The sequence below is a fragment of the Mytilus californianus genome, unplaced genomic scaffold (genome assembly GCF_021869535.1).
Source record: "Mytilus californianus isolate M0D057914Y unplaced genomic scaffold, xbMytCali1.0.p SCAF_7, whole genome shotgun sequence".
Taxonomy (NCBI): Eukaryota; Metazoa; Mollusca; class Bivalvia; order Mytilida; family Mytilidae; genus Mytilus; species Mytilus californianus.
In genome coordinates, this window is record NW_026262723.1 from 96,144,378 (window position 1) to 96,168,227 (window position 23,850).

A 23,850-nucleotide genomic window follows, 5' to 3' on the forward strand; every position below is an offset into this window, starting at 1 on the left:
AAGAAGATGGGTCTGAAGAAGACAACATCTCACTATTTGCACAAACACAAAAAAACACATTATCTTGGAGAGTATCAAGAGTGAATTTTTCCAGCTGATATTCAAATTTTATGCCAGTATTAATGGCATTACATGAGAAACGCATATAAAAATGGAAAACTAAATGCATGAAATGTAAGACCATAAAAAAAAAAAAAATAAAGGACGTATGTGTCAACATCCGATCAATCTTTCGAATTTTCAAATATAAATGGATATATCTGAGATTTCCTAATATTCAGTAAGTCATGATTTATTTTCAGAACACAAAAATGTACGACAGAGCACCAAGAGATTTGATAAAAACTATAGGATCTACTCCTGGTAATGTTGGACCAGGAACATATGATTCAAGTGTCCCCGCAAAAGCTAGACTCAAAGCAGGTTTGTATGTCTCTAAACTTGACCATGTTAGGAATCAGTCAAATGGGATTAAAATTTATAGTGGAGCACTGGATATTACCTAAAAATTTTAAGGTGTTTTTGTTCTGTTCAATAGTAGTTACTTATTGTATTCAATTGAGGTTAGTGGTCTCCACTGAAATGCATACAGAAAAGAAAATTAGTGTTGTTCATCTAAAAATAAGTTTTGGTTACGAACAAATTGTATTTAGTAAAAGGAGTCCAGCTATATGCATTCTACCTAACCCACTGGTTATTGAAAATTTAGTGAATTAGTTACAACTTGACAGATTTTGAATGTTAGGAAGAGTTCCTGAAATTTAAGTGAATAAGTTGTAACTTGACAGAGTGTGAATGTAAGGAGGCGCGTTCCTGAAATTTAAGTGAATAAGTTGTAACATGACAGAGTAAGAATGTAATGAGGAAGTCCTGAAATTTAAGTGAATAAGTTGTAATTTGACAGAGTGTGAATGTTAGGAGGAGTTCCTGAAATTTAAGTGAAAAAGTTGTAATTCGACAGAGTGTGAATGTAATGAGGAAGTCCTAAATTTAAGTGAATAAGTTGTAACTTGACAGAGTGTGAATGTAAGGAGGAAGTCCTGAAATTTAAGTGAATAAGTTGTAACTTGACAGAGTGTGAATGTAAGGAGGAAGTCCTGAAATTTAAGTGAATAAGTTGTAACTTGACAGAGTGTGAATGTTAGGAGGAGTTCCTGAAATTTAAGTGAAAAAGTTGTAATTCGACAGAGTGTGAATGTAATGAGGAAGTCCTAAATTTAAGTGAATAAGTTGTAACTTGACAGAGTGTGAATGTAAGGAGGAAGTCCTGAAATTTAAGTGAATAAGTTGTAACTTGACAGAGTGTGAATGTAAGGAGGAAGTCATGAAATTTAAGTGAATAAGTTGTAACTTGACAGAGTGTGAATGTAATGAGGAAGTCCTGAAATTTAAGTGAATAAGTTGTAATTTGACAGAGTGTGAATGTAAGGAGGAGTTCCTGAAATTTAAGTGAATAAGTTGTAACTTGACAGAGTGTGAATGTAATGAGGAAGTCCTAAATTTAAGTGAATAAGTTGTAACTTGACAGAGTGTGAATGTAAGGAGGAAGTCCTGAAATTTAAGTGAATAAGTTGTAACTTGACAGAGTGTGAATGTAAGGAGGAAGTCCTGAAATTTAAGTGAATAAGTTGTAACTTGACAGAGTGTGAATGTAATGAGGAAGTCCTGAAATTTAAGTGAATAAGTTGTAATTTGACAGAGTGTGAATGTAAGGAGGAGTTCCTGGAATTTAAGTGAATAAGTTGTAACTTGACAAAGTGTGAATGTAAGGAGGAAGACCTGAAATTTTTGTGAATTTTTTGTCACTAAGCATATTTTGAATGATAGGAACAGAGGAGGTGGTCCTGAAATTTTTGTGAATTTTTTGTCACAACAGATTTTTAGTGAATTGCAATATATTGCAGTTGTTACTTTAGAGGTTTTGAATGTTAGGAGGAGGTCCTGAAATTTTTGTAAAGATTGAATAATGGTAACTAGAAAGATTTGGAATGTGAGGAGGAGTCTCCAAGGAGGTCCTGAAATTTAAATGAACTAGTTATTACTTGACAGGTTTTGTATGTCAGAAGGAGGTCCTTAAAAAAAATTATGTCATTGATATTATTTCCTACTTAACCGTAAAATAGTCACACAGAATAATTAACCTGTTTGTAAACTTCTCAATTTTATATAACAAACAATGAATTCTGAATTTTAGAGACCACATACCACAGTTTGATTAGTTATTTTACATTTAATAATAGATTTAAAATGACAATGGAAAATGATACAAATCTAAAATTATCTTAGGAAAGTATCATGATATATTGACATTGCAATTGCTGTAATGATATTCTCATTGGAAAACCTAAATGTTTCCTTGAATGATTAAAATAAAATAATTAAAATTCTTATTTCTCAGATGGATATGCTCCTTTCTTGTCTATGACCAGTAGAGAAACATTTTTGAATATTAATGACCAGACTGTAGCAGCACCAGGACCTGGACATTATGATCCAGGAATTGCCCAAGATGTGATTGTTGTAAGTATTATGTCTTAAAATTATGATCCAGGATCTACCTAAGATCAGATCTTTGTAAGTTTTGTTGTGTCTGGACATTATGATCCAGGATTTGCCAAAGATCAGATTGCTGTAAGTATTGTTGTGTCTGGACACAATGAAAATGTGCATAAGTCAAATAAAAGACAGATAACGCCATGGCCAAAAGAATAAAGATAGTCCACAAAACACTACACAGAAGAAATGAAGAATGAAAAAAAGTAACCTCAACAAAAATCAAGCAACCTTGAGGTATGACTTAGTTCTTTAACAGAACATAAAAATTTTCTTAATCTATGGGTCTTTTCACCAAAAAAATGTACAAATAAAATTGATCTTTAGGTATACTGAAATTTTCATGACTTACCACTATTTTTCTCATTAGGTTTTTTGCCTTGCTGCGGTGACGGTGTCAACAATTGTTAAGTTTTCTGCTGAAGTTAGTTTGATAGGAACTACTTGTGATAAATCATTGATATTGTGTATAAAGATGCATTACTATCAGTACATATAAGTTTGACAACAATTTTGAGGCCATGTCCCTGAGGTCATGGTCCAGTGACTGAATTAATTAGCAATTTTAAATGTTAAGTTTTCTGCTTAAGTTAGATTGATAGGAACTACTGGTGATATATCAATGCTATTTTGTGTGAAGTTGCATTGCTATCAGTACATATCAGTTTGGAGACTATTTTGAGGACCTGCCCCCTAGGCCATGGTCCAGTGACTTTGAATTAATTAGCAATTTTAAATGTTAAGTTTTCTGCTTAGTTAGTTTGATAGGAACTACTGGTGATAGATCAATGATATTTTGTTTGAAGTTGCATTGCTATCAGTACATATCAGTTTGGAGACTATTTTGAGGCCCTGCCCCCTAGGCCATGGTCCAGTGACTTTGAATTAATTGGCAATTTTAAATGGTAAGTTTTCTGCTTTTAAAGTTAGATTGATATGGAATACTGGTGATAGATCAATGATATGTTGTGTGAAGTTGCATTGCTATCGATACATATCAGTTTGACAACTATTTTGAGGCCCTGCCTCCTAGGTCATGGTCCAGTAAAGTTCAATCAATTATCAATTTTCAATATTAAGTTTTCTGATTAAGTTAGTTTGATAGGAACTACTTACAATAGACAATATTTTCTATAAAGTTACATTGCTGTCTGTACATCTCAGTTTGTCAACCATTTCGAGGCCATACCCACTAGTTGGTCCAGCGACTTTGAATTAAATAGCAATGTTGCTGTCCATCAGGTTGTCTTTTTCTGAATTTTATGCCTACAAGCCAGACATATCTCTGTGTCAACAGTTTATTGTGAAATTGGTTCATTGGTTATAATTGTTAACTGAACTTTCTGTAATGAGGTTGTGTCCTCCTGGACAACTCTTGATTTTTTATTTATTTTTTTAGAATAGTGTGCAATTGAAATCTAACTATAGAGTTAAGTGTGATATAGAAAGTTTCATATAAAGGTGATTTGATACACAGTTCAGGTACTCAGTTTTACAACTAAAATGGAATCAGGAATGTACAATTTATTTAATAGACAAAACAAATTAAGCTACATATATATATATTAGACACAATATCAAATTAAGTGTCAACTATAACGATTAGTGATTTGATAACAAATTGGCTAAGACAAGGATTTGTATAGTGAATATGCTGTAAATTGACAGAGTGTGAATGTAAGGAGTTCTATACAAATCCTTGCCTAGGATGAATGTTTATATTTACAGGGTGGTAAAACATTAGCAAATAGATCCAAACGCTTTAGTGAAATCAGTACAGAGAACCCAGGACCTGGAACTTACAGTACTGAAAAATATACAGAGTTCAGGACAGCAAAGTCTGCTCCAAATATACTTACAAACAAAGATAAAGCTGGAGCAGTATGTACATTATGTTTTACTTCTGTTAAGTGGAAAATATTCATTTGTGGTTTATTTTTGTTGATATTTGAATAAAAAGACAATATCCTCTACCATAAATTTCATATATAACAATGTTTAAGTAAGTTTATCATCTGAGACTTGAAAACTTATGAAAATAAAATATTTCAAACAGTTTGGCACCAGCAAATTGCAAAATATACTTTTGGAAAAACAAAACACTTTTTTTTTTCCTGAAAAAATATTGTCTCAACTGCACCAATATTATTTACTTTATAATGAAATCACAATAAGGTTGAAAACAGTAATTTGTCCTTCTTAATTGTGCAATTTGTCAGTATTTTAAAAAATCCAAAGAAGAGCATTCTTGACTTTCAACACTCTAGTCCAAAGCCTTCTGGAATAATTTACTTTGTTAACTAAGTGACCTAAATGATAGGTTTTTTGCTTTCAGTGTTAATAAATTCAGAATATTTTTGCATCAAAGAAAACGCAGGATAAAAGTTACGTTTTAAATTTCTTGATCTCCACTTCTTTATTATTAGCTTTTGACAAGTAGAATAAAGTTCCACAGAAAACCAGAGGCCCCATCTATACCCATGCCTGGTCAGGCCTATGGCTATGAGGAATGTGAGGATGGTACACTTAAAAAACAAGACCCACCAGACAGAGATGTGTCTATTGGACCAGCTTTCTATAAACCAGCAGTTGTAAGTAAAACAGTCAGGTTTTTCTTAAGGAAAAAAAAAAGAAAAACATTGCTGAAGATCTATTAAAATGGAAGGCTGAGAAATACAAATTCAACAGAATACAAATGTGAAATTTGCCAGGGATAAAAAAATTGCAAAAGATGGTACCATTTTTGTGTTATCAACTCCTCCTACCGTTTTTAACCCAGATTTCTAGAACCGTCACTGAAATATTGCACAAATGTTGAAGTTGTGTACACATACTAATATGAATTTGAGGCTTTTTTTCCTCATTTTTCTGAACTAGGGAACCTTATTTTTCATCAAATCACTAAAGATGGAACCAATTTTGTGTAATCAACTTTTACTACAGTTATCAACCCATATCTTTGAAACTTATCAACCCATATCTTTGAAACTTATCAACCCTTATCTTTGAAACTTTGCAGAATGATTGCAGATATTCACATGCCTGCTATTATAGAATTGCTAAAGGTATTTTTACCCATTCCAGGCTAAGGAACTTTGTCATTTCACCAGCAAAATTTCAAAGACGGTAACAGTTTTTGTTTTTTACCCAGATCTTTGGAAATTCACAGAGATTTGCAAAGCTTTTCAGGTTGTGCACCTTTCATTATGCAGTTGTTTTAAGATTTTTTCCCATTTTTCCAATTTACATATCCATATATTTAAATGTTTAGTAAAGACCATTCTCCTTTGTTTAAGAAACAATCTGTGCAACCCAGCCATTTGAGTCTTTGATCCATTTTTTAAAAGAATAATTGCTTTATCAAAAAGTAATATGTAAGTTGATACATATATCAAGTAGTTGTGTGTACATTTATCAACAGGATTGTGCCTGATATTCATATGATGAAGACATAATCTTTCAATCAGTTTAATTGAGGCCTGGAGCTGGCATGTCAGTAACTGCTAGTAGTCTGTTGTTATTTATGTATTATTGTCATTTTGTTTATTTTCTTTTGTTTCCTATTCTGACATCTGACTCGGACTTCTCTTAAACTGAGTTTTACTGTGCGTACTGTTGTACGTTTGTTTTATCTACATTGGCTAGAGGTATAGGGGGAGGGTTGAGATCTCAAAAAACATGTTTAACCCCGCCGCATTTTTGCGCCTATCCCAAGTCAGGAGCCTCTGACCTTTGTTAGTCTTGTATCATTTTTAATTTTAGTTTCTTGTGTATAATTTGGAGTTTAGTATGATGTCCATTATCACTGAATTAGTATACATATTTGTTTAGGGGCCAGCTGAAGGACGCCTCCGGGTGCGGGAGTTTCTTGCTGCATTGAAGACCCATTGGTGGCCTTTGGCTGTTGTCTGCTCTATGGTCGGGTTGTTGTCTCTTTGACACATTCCCCATTTCCATTCTCAATTTTATTAGAAGAATCCAAGCTTGAACAATTGTTTGTAAATAAAAAAGAATGGTTATTGCAAACCAAATGAAACTTTTCCACAGAGTCATCTCCTCTTGGTCAAGGTATTTAAACTTTTGTCTGTTCTATTGTCCCATTGAATAAATGCAATAGCTATTGTTCTCTGTGTAGTTTATTCACTGGGACCTTTAAATTTCTTTAAGAGAAATCCATCACTCATTGATTAATTTACCTGAGAGAAAAAATAATCTTCTAAATAGATGAAAATAAATGTTTGTATCGACTCAAAAACTGTGTGATGTTGTATTTATTCAATATCAATAATATATTTTCAATCTGTTCAAAAAGCAAAGGAGCAGTGCTTTTATTGCTGTTCTCCATCTCAAATCACAGTGAGGCCTTCAACACTGAGCTAAAAAACTCTTCACTAACATGCATTTCAGGTAAACCTAATCTCCAGTTTCTTTATGATCATACTAATCAATTTATTTAACAGACTGAAACAAAGACAACCAAGACTTACAAAGGTATTCATTTTGGTAACTTGGCATCAAAACGTCTTGATTTAAGTAAAGGCAAAATGGGCCCAGGACCTGGTGAATATGAACCTTACAGAGATGCCAGTATGAAAGCTGAGAATTTAAATTCCCAAGCGGAAGAACAAGCTAGATTTGAAGCCAGAATTCCACGTTATCATGAGGCTATTCAGAAAGATGTTGAAAAGAAGGTATGTTTAAGTAAATGAATTAGTTAAGATTTTTACAATAATTTCTTGGTTTATACATCAAAAAAGGTATTTAAAGACATTCCTAATACATTGGTAAATTAAAATTTGAGAAACATCTTTTTTTGTGCTAGGATTTCAACCAAAATTGATAGATATAATATGTTACAAAATATATTCCAAATCGATTTCTGGTGATAAAACTTTCAAAATAGTCACCATGATATGTCAACATTCGAAGTGCTTGGAATTCAAAGAAATTTGATATGAACTTAGAACATGATTCCTTAAATTAATTATTATGTGTCAAAATTTATTTGTTTGTTGTCATCTCAAAGTAACTGTCAAAATATGTAAACATTCAAAAATTTCAGAATATAGCAAAAATTGATAGCTAGATGATATTTATTATCATAATTTTATTTCTGGTGTTCACAAAATTATTTGTTGCATTCCATTTTCAAAATATGTATTTGTGCTATGGTGCTATGGTAGCCAAATGGTCTAAAAAGTTACACTAGCCTGTCAACACTGGGGTTGTGAGTTTGAACCCTGCACAAGCCGACTTTCCTCCACAATAAATATTGACTGTTTGATATAGCCAATAGATCTGAAAGTGGCATAAACACTAAAAAAACAATAAATCAATCAAAGTATTTGTTGGCTGCAAATTTCAAAATGGCATGATTTTAAGATAAACACATTAGAAAATATGTATTTCATTACACTGCATATCAACTGCAGATATGAAATCAATTCTAACTGATACCTCAGGAATATGTATATCTTCGTTGGCATGACAGACTCTATCACAAGTAGCTTGTACACATTGTCATTTATGCAAATGATTCCTTCACTCTATTGATATAAGTTGCCTTGTAGGTAGATGTAGACAAACTACTTTCATCAATCATTATAAGATTAAGATGTTCTGAAAATCAGGATTCATGTGATGAAGAATTAAAGTTAATTTCTTTTTATTGACTGCTGTAAATTCAGAAATTATTGCGTTGTTTTTATTAATGCGAAAAATGCGTCTGGGTGAGTATCGCAATAATAAGAACTCACATACTGAAATCTGATACATATATCTGAATTACAGCAACTGGCCTGGTCTTGTAAAGTCTGCACTGGTATATTGTCCGCACCCCTTTTTCGCCACCAGGAATTCAGGAAAAAAATTTGTTTTCACTTGTTGAAAACGTCTATGGGAACTCATGTAATTTCAAAGGGTGTGATATGGTTTGCGGTATTTTCATGTAAAATGCAGTTTTTCATCATCTATTAGAAGTTGAAAATGCTTGCAAATGATTCTTAAACACTTCATGAGTGTTGAAATAAGCCAAAATCATAAGTAAAACAATTGTAAAAGTTGTATATTTCATTAACCAGATATCCGAATAGAATGTATAAATCGCAAACAAATACATTGAGACCGTGAGAGTATGCGAAAAATCTGTACTTAATGATATAACAAGTGAATCTGTGAGCTACTGCTCACTAATGATACCTCTGCCCCACTAAAAGTATAAGGTAAACAGGAAGTTGTTGAGTGATGAATCTGAAAGCGCATCACACGGTATAGCTGACTCATATAAACCCTAAAACCAAATTTCAGAAATCCTTGTATTGAAGTTCCGGAGAAAAATTTGACGAAAATTTTCAACTTGGCTATCATGTGTAAAATGATACAAGTGTTCGGTAAACAGGAAGTTATTGAGTGATGAATCTGAAAACGCATCACACGGTATAGCTGACTCATATAAACCCTGAAACCAAATTTCAGAAATCCTTGTAATGTAGTTCCTGAGAAAGATGCGACAAAGGACTGACTGACTGACGGATGGACGGACAGACAGAGGTAAAACAGTATACCCCCACTTTTTTAAAGCGGGGGTATAACTACAGAATACGACTTTGAAACTAAAGAAGTTCCGTTCTGAAGTGAAATACTGTCAGATATATTCATCACATTAATGTTTGACGAAGCTTTAGCTAAAAGTATAAACACCAAAAGGGAACGAATAACGGATTACTTTTTGTAGTTTATACATCCTTATGTTTAGCTGGTTCCCCGGCTGACTTTGTCCTTTTTTTCATAGCATAGTTAACAAGCAGAATCATGTTTAAGTTATGGAATGCTATGAAAAGAAATGAGAAATTTGTAAAGAAGCATTTATTTAAGTATCAGTTTATCCTATTTCTTGCTTATAGTACTCTATAATCCACACTCCTGTCTGGCAATCTTAATTTTAGAGAAAAAACCATGGACAATACACGACTGAATTCGTGATTTAACTCATATTTTTGTCCATTCTTGAAAAATGGCAATAATAAATGCACGCAATAATTTCTGAATTTATAGTATTGAAATATCCATTGTACAGTTATTTTTACATCATTTTACATTGTCAAAGTATTTGCATTAAATTTTACAAAATCTGACATGGAAGACTTGAAACTAATTTGATGTCTGAAAACATTTTCAGGGAGTTCCCGGACCAGGGAAGTATGATGTTAAGGGTGTATTTGATCCTGAACCTCCTAAAGTTAACACAGAGGGAATCGAAGTAGAACATCCACCATTTATGTCACAATCCAAGGTATGTAAGATATTACTTTATAACGTACAATATTCATAATTCTTAGAAGTATGAGGGTAGCCAAAGTTTGTCATAATATTGTGGAGTACTGTCAAATTGCTTTTGGCATCTTCATCCCCTTTTCTGGAATATGAGAGAAGTCTTTGTTTATACTTATTGGCAAACTTTAGTTTAAAAGTTTTAAGTTTTTAAAAATTAATCAGTTAGTTCACCTTAAACTTGCTATTACTTGACCCTTGTATATGCCTATATAAATATAACCTCTATGTCTAACTTATTTGTTGAGATCTTTAGCTTTAAGAACATTACTCTGAAACTTGTGACTGCAAGGTAGTGGTATTTCAGTATTAACCAGAGCAGTCCTATGATATACCAGTAGTTAAAATCAATATTTTCATGCTAGAAGGCCTTGTAAAATTTTTTTTTTAGGTCATATTTCTAGGTCAGTGATTTTTTTTTACAATGCAATACATTTTCATACTCCATGACGGGTACCAAATGTGGAGCAGGATCTGCTTACCCCTCCTGAGCACCTGAGATCACCCCCAGTTTTTGTTGGGGTTCGTGTTGCTCAGTCTTTAGTTTTCTATGTGTTGTTTTGTGTACCTTTTTCTTTTTCTTTTTTTTGCCATGGCGTTGTCAGTTTCGACTTAGGAGTTTGAATGTCCCTTTGGTATCTTTCGCCTCTCTTTTATACTCCTTAGATATTAAACTATAAGAACCTTCATATTATTTAGAATGGTTAGGTATACAGAAGGACAAAAGAAATGTACCAGTGAATTATTTATAATTTGGAAAATAAACCAGCTATATATTTCAATTGAAGATTGGGCAGAAAATGTTTAGTAATGAAATCAAATTCTGTTGATACACAAAATTTCAGAAAATTATTTTTTCCGTTCAAATTTTTACTCTCCAACACTTTTATGACAAAAGTGCAGACTGTTGGAAGTCCTGAAAAAGAAAAATGAAATAAAATTTAAAGCAAATTCTGTTTTTTCTGTAATTGTATTTCCATCCAGAACAAATTATGGAAAAGTTAGAACTTTTTTCATCAACTCTTTCGTCTGATTATCATAATGGTGTTTGTCTTAACTAGTCTTCAACAACTGAATATTTGAACAAAAAATTCCATTATGTTAAAATCAAAATAAGATGTAAACAACAAGTGCAAAATTTATATTTTTTGATAAAAAATGCCAAAGTATCTCAATTTAAGGTGGTCTATTCACGGTGGCAACATAATAAAATACCACTAAATCATTGACTCAATCTTTGTATTTGATATTTTGCCACACAGCATCATAAAAGAGGCAATTCTAAAAGTTTTTCTATATGTCACCCATTATAATGTGATTGTTAGTGCTACAAATGCTATATTATTTTTACCAATTCTACAGCAATGTATTGAAAAAAAAAATGACAATTTTTTTTTTTTCAATTTTTTATGTAATTTTGATTAAAATGATTTGAAAAGATTAAATACATATCTGCCTATATTGCTTTATACTATACGTTGACATATAATATTAATAATTTTATCTTCTGTTTTACGATTTAATTTAAATATGTACAATGAAAAAATTATGTTTAATTACAGAGATTTACACCCTTGAAGAAAGTTACTCCATCACCAGGAGCATACAATGATCCACGTAATGCGTTTGAATCAATGAAAAGAGTAACAGGATTGAAAAGAAGTCCATTTGGACAGACATCTGTAAGATTTGAACCAAAAGGTCACAGAAAAAATCCAGGTAATTGACAGTAATATGTCCCATAGATATAATCTGAATGAGGATTATTACTGCTTGAAAGTGGTATTGTTGATTAATTTTCTCCATGTAAATTTAAGGAGTGTGTATCACCACTAATAGATGACCATTTGATTACTTAAAAGTTCTGGATGGAATTATACACATTTTAAATTTTAGAGAAGCCATATGATAGAATATCTTTACTTGTATTTGAGTTGTCTAATTTTGTCCAAGATTCCTTTGAAATTTTAAATATTGGCATAATTTTCAATATGGTACATAAACCTTAAAGAACCAAAATTCATTTCTTATTTTTAACACCAAAGAAAATTATGTACCCTGTAGTTCCTCTGTAAGCATTGGTCGTTCTAAAGATGGCATGTATCACATAAATACGTTCATGTGAAAAGTTTGCAATTATATCTGGACTGCCATGAACCTGATTTTACTCAAAGTCAAATATTCAGCCATTCAGTATTTTTGACTTGAGTCTGTACTAAGTAGTGAAAAGTAGAGTCCACAATTTTATGACTAAAAATAAAATAAATTCAAAAGTCATGGTAATATAACTCGGAAATAACCAATATCCGATAATTTTCTTTGTATCATTTTTATATATGCTTGAAAAAAATGTTAATGATAATTTAATTGTTGACATTATTTAGTGTGTCATATTCTTAATGATATTTTAATTATGGCCATGGATGTTTGCACACAAAAGGATAATCAGGAGATTGCATACAGAGCACTGGTGAATTAACACCTCCGTCGATGTATGTTCTTTCTAGTATAATATAAGTTCACAAATTTTTTCATGTGCATTTATTTAGTGCGATTTAAAAAAAATTGACATTAATGTGAGATTTATTATAAATGGTGCATACAAATAAATGTCATCAATTTAAAGTGTGAGTTTTTATTTTAGCGATTACTATTCAGTAGCAGTTTTCCCAATGATAAAAAAGTTTTGAAATTACAGTAACTCTATGTGATAAAGTAAATCCATCATTGTAGTTAATTTAAATGAATGTATCACCATCAGTAACCACAGAATTCTGTAAAGTTTTCAATTGTTTTACAAAATAATTGGAAGAAGAGGGAATTACAGTTATGAAGTAGAAGTTGTTAATTGGGCTATTAATTTGAATATAAGTGACAAGGAGTGGATTTTCTACTGTTTTATACAAAAATAATCAGATTACTTTCCCTCTTATATCATTGTTTGTTCTGTTATAGGGTTGGATTTAATTGTAGAAAATACCGAAAGTGATTAAGATTGAAATTTCTTTGAAGTTGATTAGTCACAAGCTATTTTTTAGCTGCTAATGTGAAAATTAGTCAAAAGCCCTATTAAAGTTAGCATGTAGCAATATTTTAGGACCTTGGCGCTAAGTGGAAACTGGACGCCAGGGAAAATAAGCATGTTTTGTTATGCAGTGATTTTATTATCTTTTGACATTGACTATTGTGTACTCTTTGAATTAACAAAAAAAATTAGCAATACAATTGATTTAAAATCATAAAAGTCAACATATTCATGTGTTGAATTTTAAAGTGAAAACCTTAGAGACTATTATCACAATCTAAAATTTACATAAACAACCACCCAGTCTATTTTGTTTTTCTGGCAACATATTTCTATCTTGGCCACTATCTGTCGACTTTTTGATTGGAGGACAAAAGTTGACCGTAAATCAGCTTTCTAATTTTCCATCTGGTACACCATACAATCTGAAATGGATGTTTTTCATGTCACATAAAAATTAATCATTCTTTGTCATTATGGTTCAAAAGTATTTGTCACTGTGTGGATGTTTTATGTGAACATTAACTTTGAATATTGATATCTAAGTTAGTAGATTAATTTTGAAATTGAAAATATCCCATTTCTTTTAATTGATATTAAGTTCTGAGACCTTATTACTTCATTCATTGAATAATGCCTGCATTTGAATTTGTACCATACCTGTTAAGACAATGACATATATATGCATTTTGTCTGGCGTGGATTGAAAGTTTATTCTGTAAGGGATACATGCCAGTTGAAGCAAGCCTCTGGGTGTAGGATTTTCTCACTGGGTTGGACTAATTGTTAGCCTTGGGCTATTTTCTGCTCTTTGGTTGGGCTTTTGTCTCTTTGACACATTCCCCATTTCTATTCTATATATGGTTGCATTTACTTTTGGAAACACCATCATAAAGCTTGGGAACACCATCATAAAGCTTGGGAACAGCATCATAAAGCTTTTATTTGTGACAAGATAGTAGATATAAGCAATTCATATTTTTGTGTGTAATTGTCTGTCAGCATGGGTTTCTGTCTGACCTCTGTCAGCTGTCCTTGATCTCAAGGTCATAGTTCAGTGATGAAAAAAGTGCTTTCCATTTCCTTCTTTTGGTTTGTTTCTATGCAAATGATATATGTACTACACCAATCATGGCTTCTGGATTCCCAGTAAATTGACAGCAAAAAAGCAGCAGTCTTATACCTATCACTATACTAGGACTCCATGCTGATAGTTGACTGACTCAGTATTTTTGAGTTCTTATTCTAAATTTGCACCAGTTCTACTAATGCTTAAATTGATGTGTGAACTTATTTGGTCCATAAATGGATTTTGAGGGTTACATATCAGTTGGACAGGTTCCATCTTAACGGACCTTATTTTCTTGGTATAGTCATTCAGGCTCAAATCAAATGATGATACTAGTTTCTGAAAAATTTATTATAAGCTTATAATTTTGTCAATCCAACAGGTTCACCTGACCTTGACTGACTTTTGGTTCTGTAATTTTCATTTTATTTTGTGGTTACTTTTTAAAAAGTATGTTGTCAATTTTATTAAGCCTATTGATGACATTGTAAGGTGTACATTTTAATGTCACATGTATAACTGATATCTTACCATGAATCTATTCTCATACTCTGATCTTTCACAACAAGCTTCAGGATTAAGCCAGATTCGGTCACCATTGGTCTTCCTCCGACCGGCAGTAAAACCCTTGCTAAAGTGGGGCGTCCGATTGGCTGTGCGGGATGTACAAATTTGCAGCCACGTCCGGTCAGAATGGGGACGTTAAATCCGATGCCTCGTGTAAAGAGAGTGCCACACTCTTTGAACGTTAAGAACCCTTGCAACAACTCTTTGAGGGGTCCGTAGGTGACCTGTTGCAAGGCTAAATCTTTGTCCCTATCCAATATACCCTCATTTCCCGTGGCAGTCTAAATTTCTCCGACCTTAATCCCGCACGTCCTTATTACAGAACCTACCTATTGTATTTATTGTTAATTTGTTCTTGTCCTGAATATGCATGAAATATTTGCCACTGGACATTAAGCAACCAACAATCAATCAATCAATTATTCCTGGTTGTCCATTTATGTTAATCCACTATGCCATTGAACCATAACCTCAAACCAAAATGGTTAGACTAGGCGAACTCTCCCTATCCCCACTGATATGATAAAACCATCTTGACTTCTGATACACCACAATATGGTATTGAAAAGTTTGTTTCTGTTTATAATTGTTTTTGAAGAAAAGGGACTAACTTTTTATACAAATTGTTAATAGAAAAATTTATTATATGTGGTATTGTTAAATGTTTGTTACAATACAATACAACAAATTTTATGTTCATATTCAGTACTGAGAGTAACATGTTTAGAAGTGCTTTACATCTAACATGGCCTAATCAAAAGTAATCTATGTCAAAACCTTATAAATGCAAAATTATTCATTTTGTCCATAAAACTGTCTGAACTAATTTTATTGACCATACCCTTGTTATAAATCACTGTTTTTCACGGAACACAAAAAATGGATTAAGTTTGTTATGGGAGCTCCTGTAACAATGAAAGTGAAAGTTTTGTCGATAATGGATAATAATTTCTACTTTTTACAGGCTTGATTATTGTATTTCTTTTGTTCACAACAAAATAGCCGGGATGCAACATGTGACCTCAACAAGACCACGACAGATGCCCCTATAATAAAAAATGATACCCTCCATAAAAGTCAGTTTCCCTTGGTGACCAATCGTCGGACAATAGCTAAGGAGAGAGATAGGATTCTATGTTAAGCTTAGAGATATTCATTGCTTTTTCACACCTAAGTGTTTTTATTATCAGTATATTAATCAGTTTTCTCCGATTGATCATATTTTTATGGCCTCCATCGAATATTAATGATGTATGGAAAAAGCTTCTTTATATTAAAAGACAGATGAGTCACTAAGTTGGATTTGTTCAATAAGAAAACTGTCAAGGATCTTTATAAGGACAAAGTTTTTATATCTTTTGATTAGAAAAGATCAGCAAATATACAACTGTAATAAATTTGTTAAATGCATATAAATTTCGGCTACATTTTGAATATCATATAGTGCGAAGGTATAAAATTTGAATTAAAAGATATTTTAGACCATAACATTTTTAATCAGATGAAATGCAATAGGATTGTAAATCGTTTTTAGTTGAAATTATTATTAAACAAGTGAGGAATCTTAGTTTGTTTGCCTTTCAATAAACATATTTCTAACATAGATGCAGAGGAAACAACGACTAAATTAACCAAAAAAAGGAAAGTAAAATCGTCTCTTTACAAATAGAAATAGTTTTTGAAATATATCTTTTGAACTGAGCAAAAGTACAAAAACAGTCAAAATGAAAATAAAATCTGTCGTGCACACATTTTTTTCTAGAATATATAGCAGAGAATTCTGCTCAAACCGGTGCCAGGGGAGGTCTTTAACTTGCAGTCAGGTGTGAGTTTTTGCTTCATGTTGAAGGCCACATTATGACTTTTAGATGAAGAAAGCGATTAAAGTGCTGTTCAATTAGGTTTGGTTTTTTCATGCGAGCATAGTGATTTTGTGTCATGAATTGATACACAATTTCCTTTCTATTCCATATATTTCCTATTTCAATGCATGCTGACATTTTACATTGTAAAAGGATGTAATGATAGTACACACCAAATCAATGTTTTTTTTTGTATTTTCTATTATTTCTTTTTCTTCTGTTTTTCAGTTAAAATTTATTTTGATTTTACTGTATAGCTGATTACTATGCTATCAGTTAGCTTCTAAAGATAGTCACATCCCTTAACAGGAAATAATCTATATACCTGGAAACAAGTCATGCCTTATTTCACAAGGTAATTAATTTCAGCAAAGATAAACTAAATCAATGTTACATAGTCTTTGTTTCAAGTCTCTGACTTCTTTAATGTCGGTCAATGTTTACAGATACCAAACCTCTTTCCATTCATAAAGTTTTATGTGGAGAGTCTGTATGGCTTCATACTGCACTGACAATTTTTTATTTATTTTTAGATATGATGAGTGTACATGAGATCTTTTAAAAACAAAACAAAATGTAGGTTACCATGCTAGTTTTCAAGAAAAATTGAGGCTCAATTTGAATAAGTGGATTTTTGAAAGTTGTTATAAATAAGGGAAAACTTTAAGTTTTTATAAACTTGTATTTATGGCAATGAAATGGCCAAATTTGTTTCATTTCAAAGCTATGATAAATACATATTAAGTGAAAAATTAAATTTTACACTAGGGTAATTTAATAATTGTACTGAGAAGCTCTACAGAAATTTCAGATTACTTGAAAAGAACAAAATAGATAGTCTGATCCTATCGTTTATAGCAGTTTTACAAGGTTCTTTTATTGAAATTGTACATATTATATTGCTGCAATGTGTCCCCCATTTTCTTGCCCCTCACATTTAATTTTCTTACTGAATGCAATTAATTTTAAAGTGACTAGTAAAATAATTATGGAAAGTCTTAAAAGTACATATTGAGTTCTTCATTCTTTGATGTCAAACTTTTTACTTTTTAATATGAAAATCAATAAAGACACAATATTGATGATTGGTATAGGATATCTGTTTTACAATTAGGTAACTTAAACAGCCATAAGAGAGAGACAGAGAGTAGAAAACCCATTACATGTTCGAATGTGTATGGAATTTTATTACACCCAATTTTTTTAACAGGAAAATCTGTGAAAAACAGGATAAATGGAGTGTTATTTCATGTCTTTCATGAAATATTGTCATTGTGAAGCTTTCAAATTAAGTGATATATTTCATTTTACAGTGTATCATATTATTTGACTGCAGTATAAAGTGACATTATATTTTATGATGTGTTATACAAAGTGACCCAGCAATCTGCCAGGGTAAAATGGTCCCAAGAATGTTAGCTTTGTTTCATGTTCATACAAAATAATTCAGCTTTTAATGATGTTTCTTCACCTTTGCCAAAATATTGAGGTCTGTAATGTCTTAGTAATGGGTATTTTAATGCTTGGTATTATAGCTATGTAATTGTAAGTACACATGTACAAGAGGAAGACTACAAATAAAAATTGGTTTAAGTGCAGCTAAAACTTTTTATTGAATCCAGTTCATTTATAAATTAAATGCATTTTTGTGTAGAAAGATATAAAGAATGTGTAGAAAGATATAAAGAATGGCAATATTTGCATGTTCACCTATTTCAAGTATGAATCGATTATAGGTTGATTATGCTCCATGAAAAAATTTATTTAGAAAGCATATAGCCTAGTCTTTCCTTCCTTTGTCCAGTGAATATTTTCTTCACACTTTTCTCACAAACAACTAAACAGAATGACTTTCCTATTTGAAAGCTTGGCAGTGGTGTGTTGTAAGGCATGAGCGCTTTTTGGATCTGTCAGAAACCTAATTCCTGTTTGGTAATATTTTGAATTTTGAAATATTTTTGATAAACAAAAAAATTTTGTCACATATTTCTTCCATATTACTGAACAGAATGACTTCTTATTTGGTCAGCAGCTCAGTAGAAATTAGTTGTAATGTGTGTGCGCATTCTGTTTTCCGATACTTTGAATTACCCTTGGTGTTTTACAACATGTGTATACTTGTCTATTTGACATCTTTCCGTCATTGGTTTTGTCCAAACTTCAACTGAAATGTAACATACAGGGATAGTTTGAAGAATCAAGAAGTTTTGGGGACAAGATAGTACATTGTGTTATATTAATTTGACTTATTGGTCTATTTGTACTTAAGGTCCTGGAGCATATATCATTGTTGGTTTATTTGTACTTTAGGTCCTGGAGCATATAACCCTTAACAGTGTTGGTCTTTTTGTACTTCAGGTCATGGAGCATATAAAATTGTTGGTTTATTTGTACTTTAGGTCCCGGAGCATATAATATTGTTGGTATGGGTTCAGAGAGCATGAGAAAGGCCTACATTGAGAGTACTCGGAAGGGTGTATTTGGAACCACATCTGTCAGGATAAAACCCATTACCAAAAAAGAAGAGGTTGAAGTACCAGGTCCAGCTCATTACCAAATAAAAGAGAAACCGTTTAGGACAAAGTATCCAAACCTGACGTCTACATTTGCATCAGTAACGTCAAGAGTTGTTGAGCCTCCACCAACAGTTAAGGTAATAATTGATGTTATGTAATCTACAATTTATTTTATTTTGTCTTATAGAGTAAAACATTAAAGAGGGTATAAGTTGCAAAACTTATAATTCTAAGCATGCCAGTGTATATGATTTACAGTTCTATCTTATAATAAATAGTAATGTAGCAGTATTGCTTGCACCGCTCATGTATTTTAATACTAGGAAAATCAACATCGCTTAACAGTTTTGTATTTGATGATATACACCATTTGATCACTTTGCCTTGTGTATTATCTAGAAAGTCAGCTGACTTTTCATTTTGTGTAATATTTTGTGATTATGTAATGATGACATTAACTGTAGATGATTATGTTTTATAATGCCTACAGTTACCACAACCCTCCACGATATATAGTGAACTGTTAAATATCATTACACATCAAGAAACAGTGATAAGTTGATAATCATCCTTATTTTCACCCTCTATTATAATTTTGAGCTTCAAGTCTCAATTTAAGGGTAATTTTCTTCAGTATTATGTCCGAGGAAGCCTTGGAGACTATAGAACTGCATGTTACTCTAGATTACTTTGTGATAACATTTATCAAACATGTAAATTTACAATGTTTGGATAGCATCTCCTTGTAATTACAATAGAAAAGTTTTTTTTTCTAGGTAACTTTTGTTGTAATTTATTGGTGACAGTTAGTTTCTACAAGTTTATTTGTTCATTTAAATTGACAACTGCTGTAATGTCAAAGTAAATTATCTTTATTGCCATTCAACTAGGAGAAAACATAGAAAACCTAGACAATTTTGTTATGTCTTTTCCATATCATCATGTATTTTTGTCATTAATGTTCAATCTTTGCCGCAGGGAAATCAAATATACAAAACTGTAGTCATTTTTGTTGAAAAAATAAATTGATTTATAAGTTTAAGTGCAGTTATCATGAAGTTATTATTTATGTTAAACTGTTAACATAAATTACTTACATTTTTTAATTTGATTTAGACCAATTTTCCTACTTTTAATGACTTTTGTGTTGTCTCTCATTTGTTTAAGAGTTTAAGTTCTTGGTTAAGTATTTGTTGACTGGCCATACCATTTTTGATTGGCTGATTATTGTTTGCTAAATGTCCAGTGGGAAATATTTCAGGCAAACTCAGGAGGGGAACAAGTTAACAATTAATACAATAGTTCTGCAAAGTGCATTCATACTAAGACATCATTTAGTTTTCCTGAACATCAACATACTGTAGAAAAACTTTGACAATTGAAAAAAAGTAGCATCATGCTACATTTTGTCAAACACAACAGATATTTCATAACACAAAATGTAATTTGATTACTGTTTGAAGGGCAATTGTACATTTGTCCTTTCAAAATATGCACACATAAAGTATCCTCACATTTAAAATAAAAACATTAAATTTTATTATTTAGTACTTAAGAAAATAAAACAACTTTCAAAGAAAAGGAGATAACTTTCAATTAATTTTTTTTAAATGTTCCCTAGGTTATGACTACATATATACTAAATACATGAACTCTTTGCCACTGGATGTAAAACAAACAACAACCAATCAATTTAAATCCAAAAGTTAGGGACACTCACTGTTCTCAACCTAAAGAAGAATAACTTCAGATAGACCATATACATTTATTTTTCCATCCATTTTCAAGCAGAATATAGCAGATGAGATAGAGTTGTAGAAATACTAGTCTTCTATAACAGAAGAAATATTCAGAAATAGTGTTAATTGTTTTAGTGCTTGAGAATGTTGAAAGTTATCATTGAGGTTAATATTAACAATAGTTTAACATTAGAATTTTGATCAGTTTACATTCTGATTAAATCCAGATTTATTTTATTGTAGTGTTATGCTGTAGTTAAAAATTCTCTTTTTATAGTTGTATACTTCATCTGACTGGTAATGCTATTAAAACATTATAGAAAGTTCCACTAATGGTAAAACCAATACTAGCCTTATTATGATTGTGAAATATTTTGTCATAAATCTTAACTTTAGATTGTAAATCAGGTAAACATTTTTCATCAATAAATAGCATTGTTTTAATGAACTTGGGAATTGGAAATTGTGGCAATATGCAAAGTGGTAGTAAGGCTGTTAAAAATAAACTGTTTCCACGACTCTCTAATTAAAAAATAGTTTGAAACAAATTGGTTTCAAGTGTGATTTAGTGGTCTTCCCTTGTTTAATTTCCTTTTGTCTGTTGATGAAGTGTTGATGATATTGCTCTCTTTCATCATTACATCATATGAAATACACATAGGGGCATAGTTAAATTGCATAAAAAGGAATACTTTAGTTTTGCATCAATGGATTAGATATTTTTGATTGGAATTAAACTCTTTTAATAGCTAAACTGACTATGTTGCAAACGAATTCTTTATTTGTTTGGTAATTTTATTTGCTCTATTGCTCTTTTGGTCATATACATGTAGCTTTTCATTCGGGTTTTCACTTTTTTGGGGAGGTACCTGATGATGGTAAATCAAGGACAGTACATTAATGATGTGTTATTTCTAATTTGATACAGAATTTTTGGTCAGAGGATTCTTGATTTTGTCTTATTATGTCTAATCTTTTGGTGATGATTAAAGATAAAACATGTGCAATATCAGAAAGGAGCCGCATGTCATAACATGGTTATGTCCCTTAGACCTTTATCATGATCTTTGATGTGTATGTTTTTTCAATTAAATTAGATTTTATCCAATAAAATGAATTTGATTGCAGATTTCCTGTTGGTATTTTTCCAGCATATTCATGTCTCAGAATTAAGTAATAAATGTCTAAATTTTAAACAAATCTTAAAAGCAATTGCCTTTTATCTCATAGACTTAAAAGCAATTCATTTATAGATGGAAACTTTGATACAAACATAAGTTTAGAGATTTAGGTCATAAAATATAAGGATTAAAACAGTTGTCATTTAAACCTGGAGGTTTTATACTTTTGTAACTTTTTTGTAAAATGGGCAAGATTACTGTTATCAAAGAAGAAGTCAGCTGTGATTTAAAGTTAAACATTAAAAATAAAACATATTTTACCTGATTAGTATGCACCAGGGCACAATACACCTCCCTTGTCAGATAATAAGAAGACTGATTGATTGTTCATAGCTCAAAATTACATTCATGTCTTGAAAAAATGAAGATTTTTTTGTAGATACCATGCAATGGGAGGATGAGCATTATTATTTACAGTATAACAGTGTATTATTTGACGAATTTCATAAAAAGATCAAAAACTATTATGGAATCTTGTTCGTCTTGGATTATAGTTGGTTTTGTATGCTGAAATTTAAGTAATTTTTCACATCACAAAAGTTATATACACATAAAAAACTATAGCTAAAATTATTTCTTTCTTGTATTTCTCTTTCTGTATGCATTTAAATAAATATTTTATATAACGTAAAACAAAAAAACTATCATTTAGATAAAAAAAAAGGCCGTTTTTTTTACAAAAAAATCCGTAATATGTGGGTGTGCTACAGAATTTGAAATTCTTAGTCTGCATCTCATCTAATGAAAATTTTGTGTTTTACCAATGAATGAGGTCCATTAAAATGTAATTTAGCTTGAACACGCAGACCTTTATGTTAGAGTACAATTCTTACAGTTTTCTAGACTGCTATGCATCTTTTATTAATGTGACAATTGATTTTTGTCAGAAACATTCCATTAATTATGAAAGTGATAGACATAAAATGATAGAATATAAAGGTGTTAATTGTAAGTTGTTCAAAGGCTACTCTATTGTACAATTCCTATCTCGTAGACTTAAAAAGTGCAACACAAACTCCATTCCCAGGTTATTCTATATCATTTCTCATTAAATATAGAATAGCTTTTTTATTTTTTCCTCGATACAAGTTTTCCCAAGTGATGCTATACTATGACATTTGACATTGCTCTTTTCTCACACATAACAAAGAGATGTAAATGTTTCTTACAAAAGACACATTTTTTTTTTAACAGATACGGAAACTATATTTTCAAATTAATTTAAAGACAAAGTTAGAAAAAAATCCTGTATGATTGACAAGTCAATAATAAAACTTGCTCCCTTGTGAAATTGAACTTTATGAGAGAATGTTAAATAGAACAAATGTTGTAGTCCCAATAGAACTGAACCAATTATCTGGGTGATAGTTTCTAGGAATTGTCATTTTATTGTACATCTCTTATACCAATTATAGTTATCTTAAAGTGCCAATGTTTAGAATAAATATTGATCAATTACATTCTTTTATGGGTAAAACTTTGTATGGGACATGCTTTCCTAAATAAACATGTGCTTCATAGTAATAGTAATTGCACTTTTTACACTTTCTGTCTCTTCTTCCTTTAATTGTCAAGACGCCAGAACAAAAAAATTGTATGATGCAAAATCTGTTGATATTTTTTTAAAGTAGAGGTAATTCTAGGTTGATAATATCAAAAAGCATTTCATTGAACAAAAATAGCCATTTCTCTCATAAAAGTACTATTTATTTTAAGGTGTTGGAATCAAGTATCTCCTTCATGCACTGGCTCTGTTTGGCTATTATTTAGGTCAGCTCTTCAACATTTGTTCTATGTTTTGGATTTTCAAATTTTTGGCCTCCAACATCACTGAAGAGACTTTAATTGTGAATTGCACTTCTGGAGTTGTAAAATTTATACTGTAAAAGTTATTTTATACATTATTTTCTTCATATTTAGTTAATTGATTTGTATACAAATACAGTAAAAATACTTTTCTTGTTTAGGGTACCGGATTTCTTTGATTTCATGGCTAATCAAAAACCATG

The 23,850-nt window shown here is 31.3% G+C and overlaps 1 protein-coding gene across 1 annotated transcript in view; it reads left to right on the forward strand.

The window, feature by feature from the left end:
* LOC127708851 (sperm-tail PG-rich repeat-containing protein 2-like) overlaps positions 1–23,850 on the forward strand; it is a 50,052-nt gene that overhangs the window by 1,087 nt on the left and 25,115 nt on the right. The window contains exons 2-9 of the mRNA XM_052214010.1: positions 303–423; positions 2,399–2,520; positions 4,282–4,434; positions 4,980–5,144; positions 7,014–7,244; positions 9,731–9,844; positions 11,445–11,601; positions 18,805–19,058. Coding sequence (XP_052069970.1) covers positions 312–423; positions 2,399–2,520; positions 4,282–4,434; positions 4,980–5,144; positions 7,014–7,244; positions 9,731–9,844; positions 11,445–11,601; positions 18,805–19,058 — 1,308 coding nt within the window. The 5' untranslated portion in view covers positions 303–311. The remainder of the gene's footprint in view (positions 1–302; positions 424–2,398; positions 2,521–4,281; positions 4,435–4,979; positions 5,145–7,013; positions 7,245–9,730; positions 9,845–11,444; positions 11,602–18,804; positions 19,059–23,850) is intronic.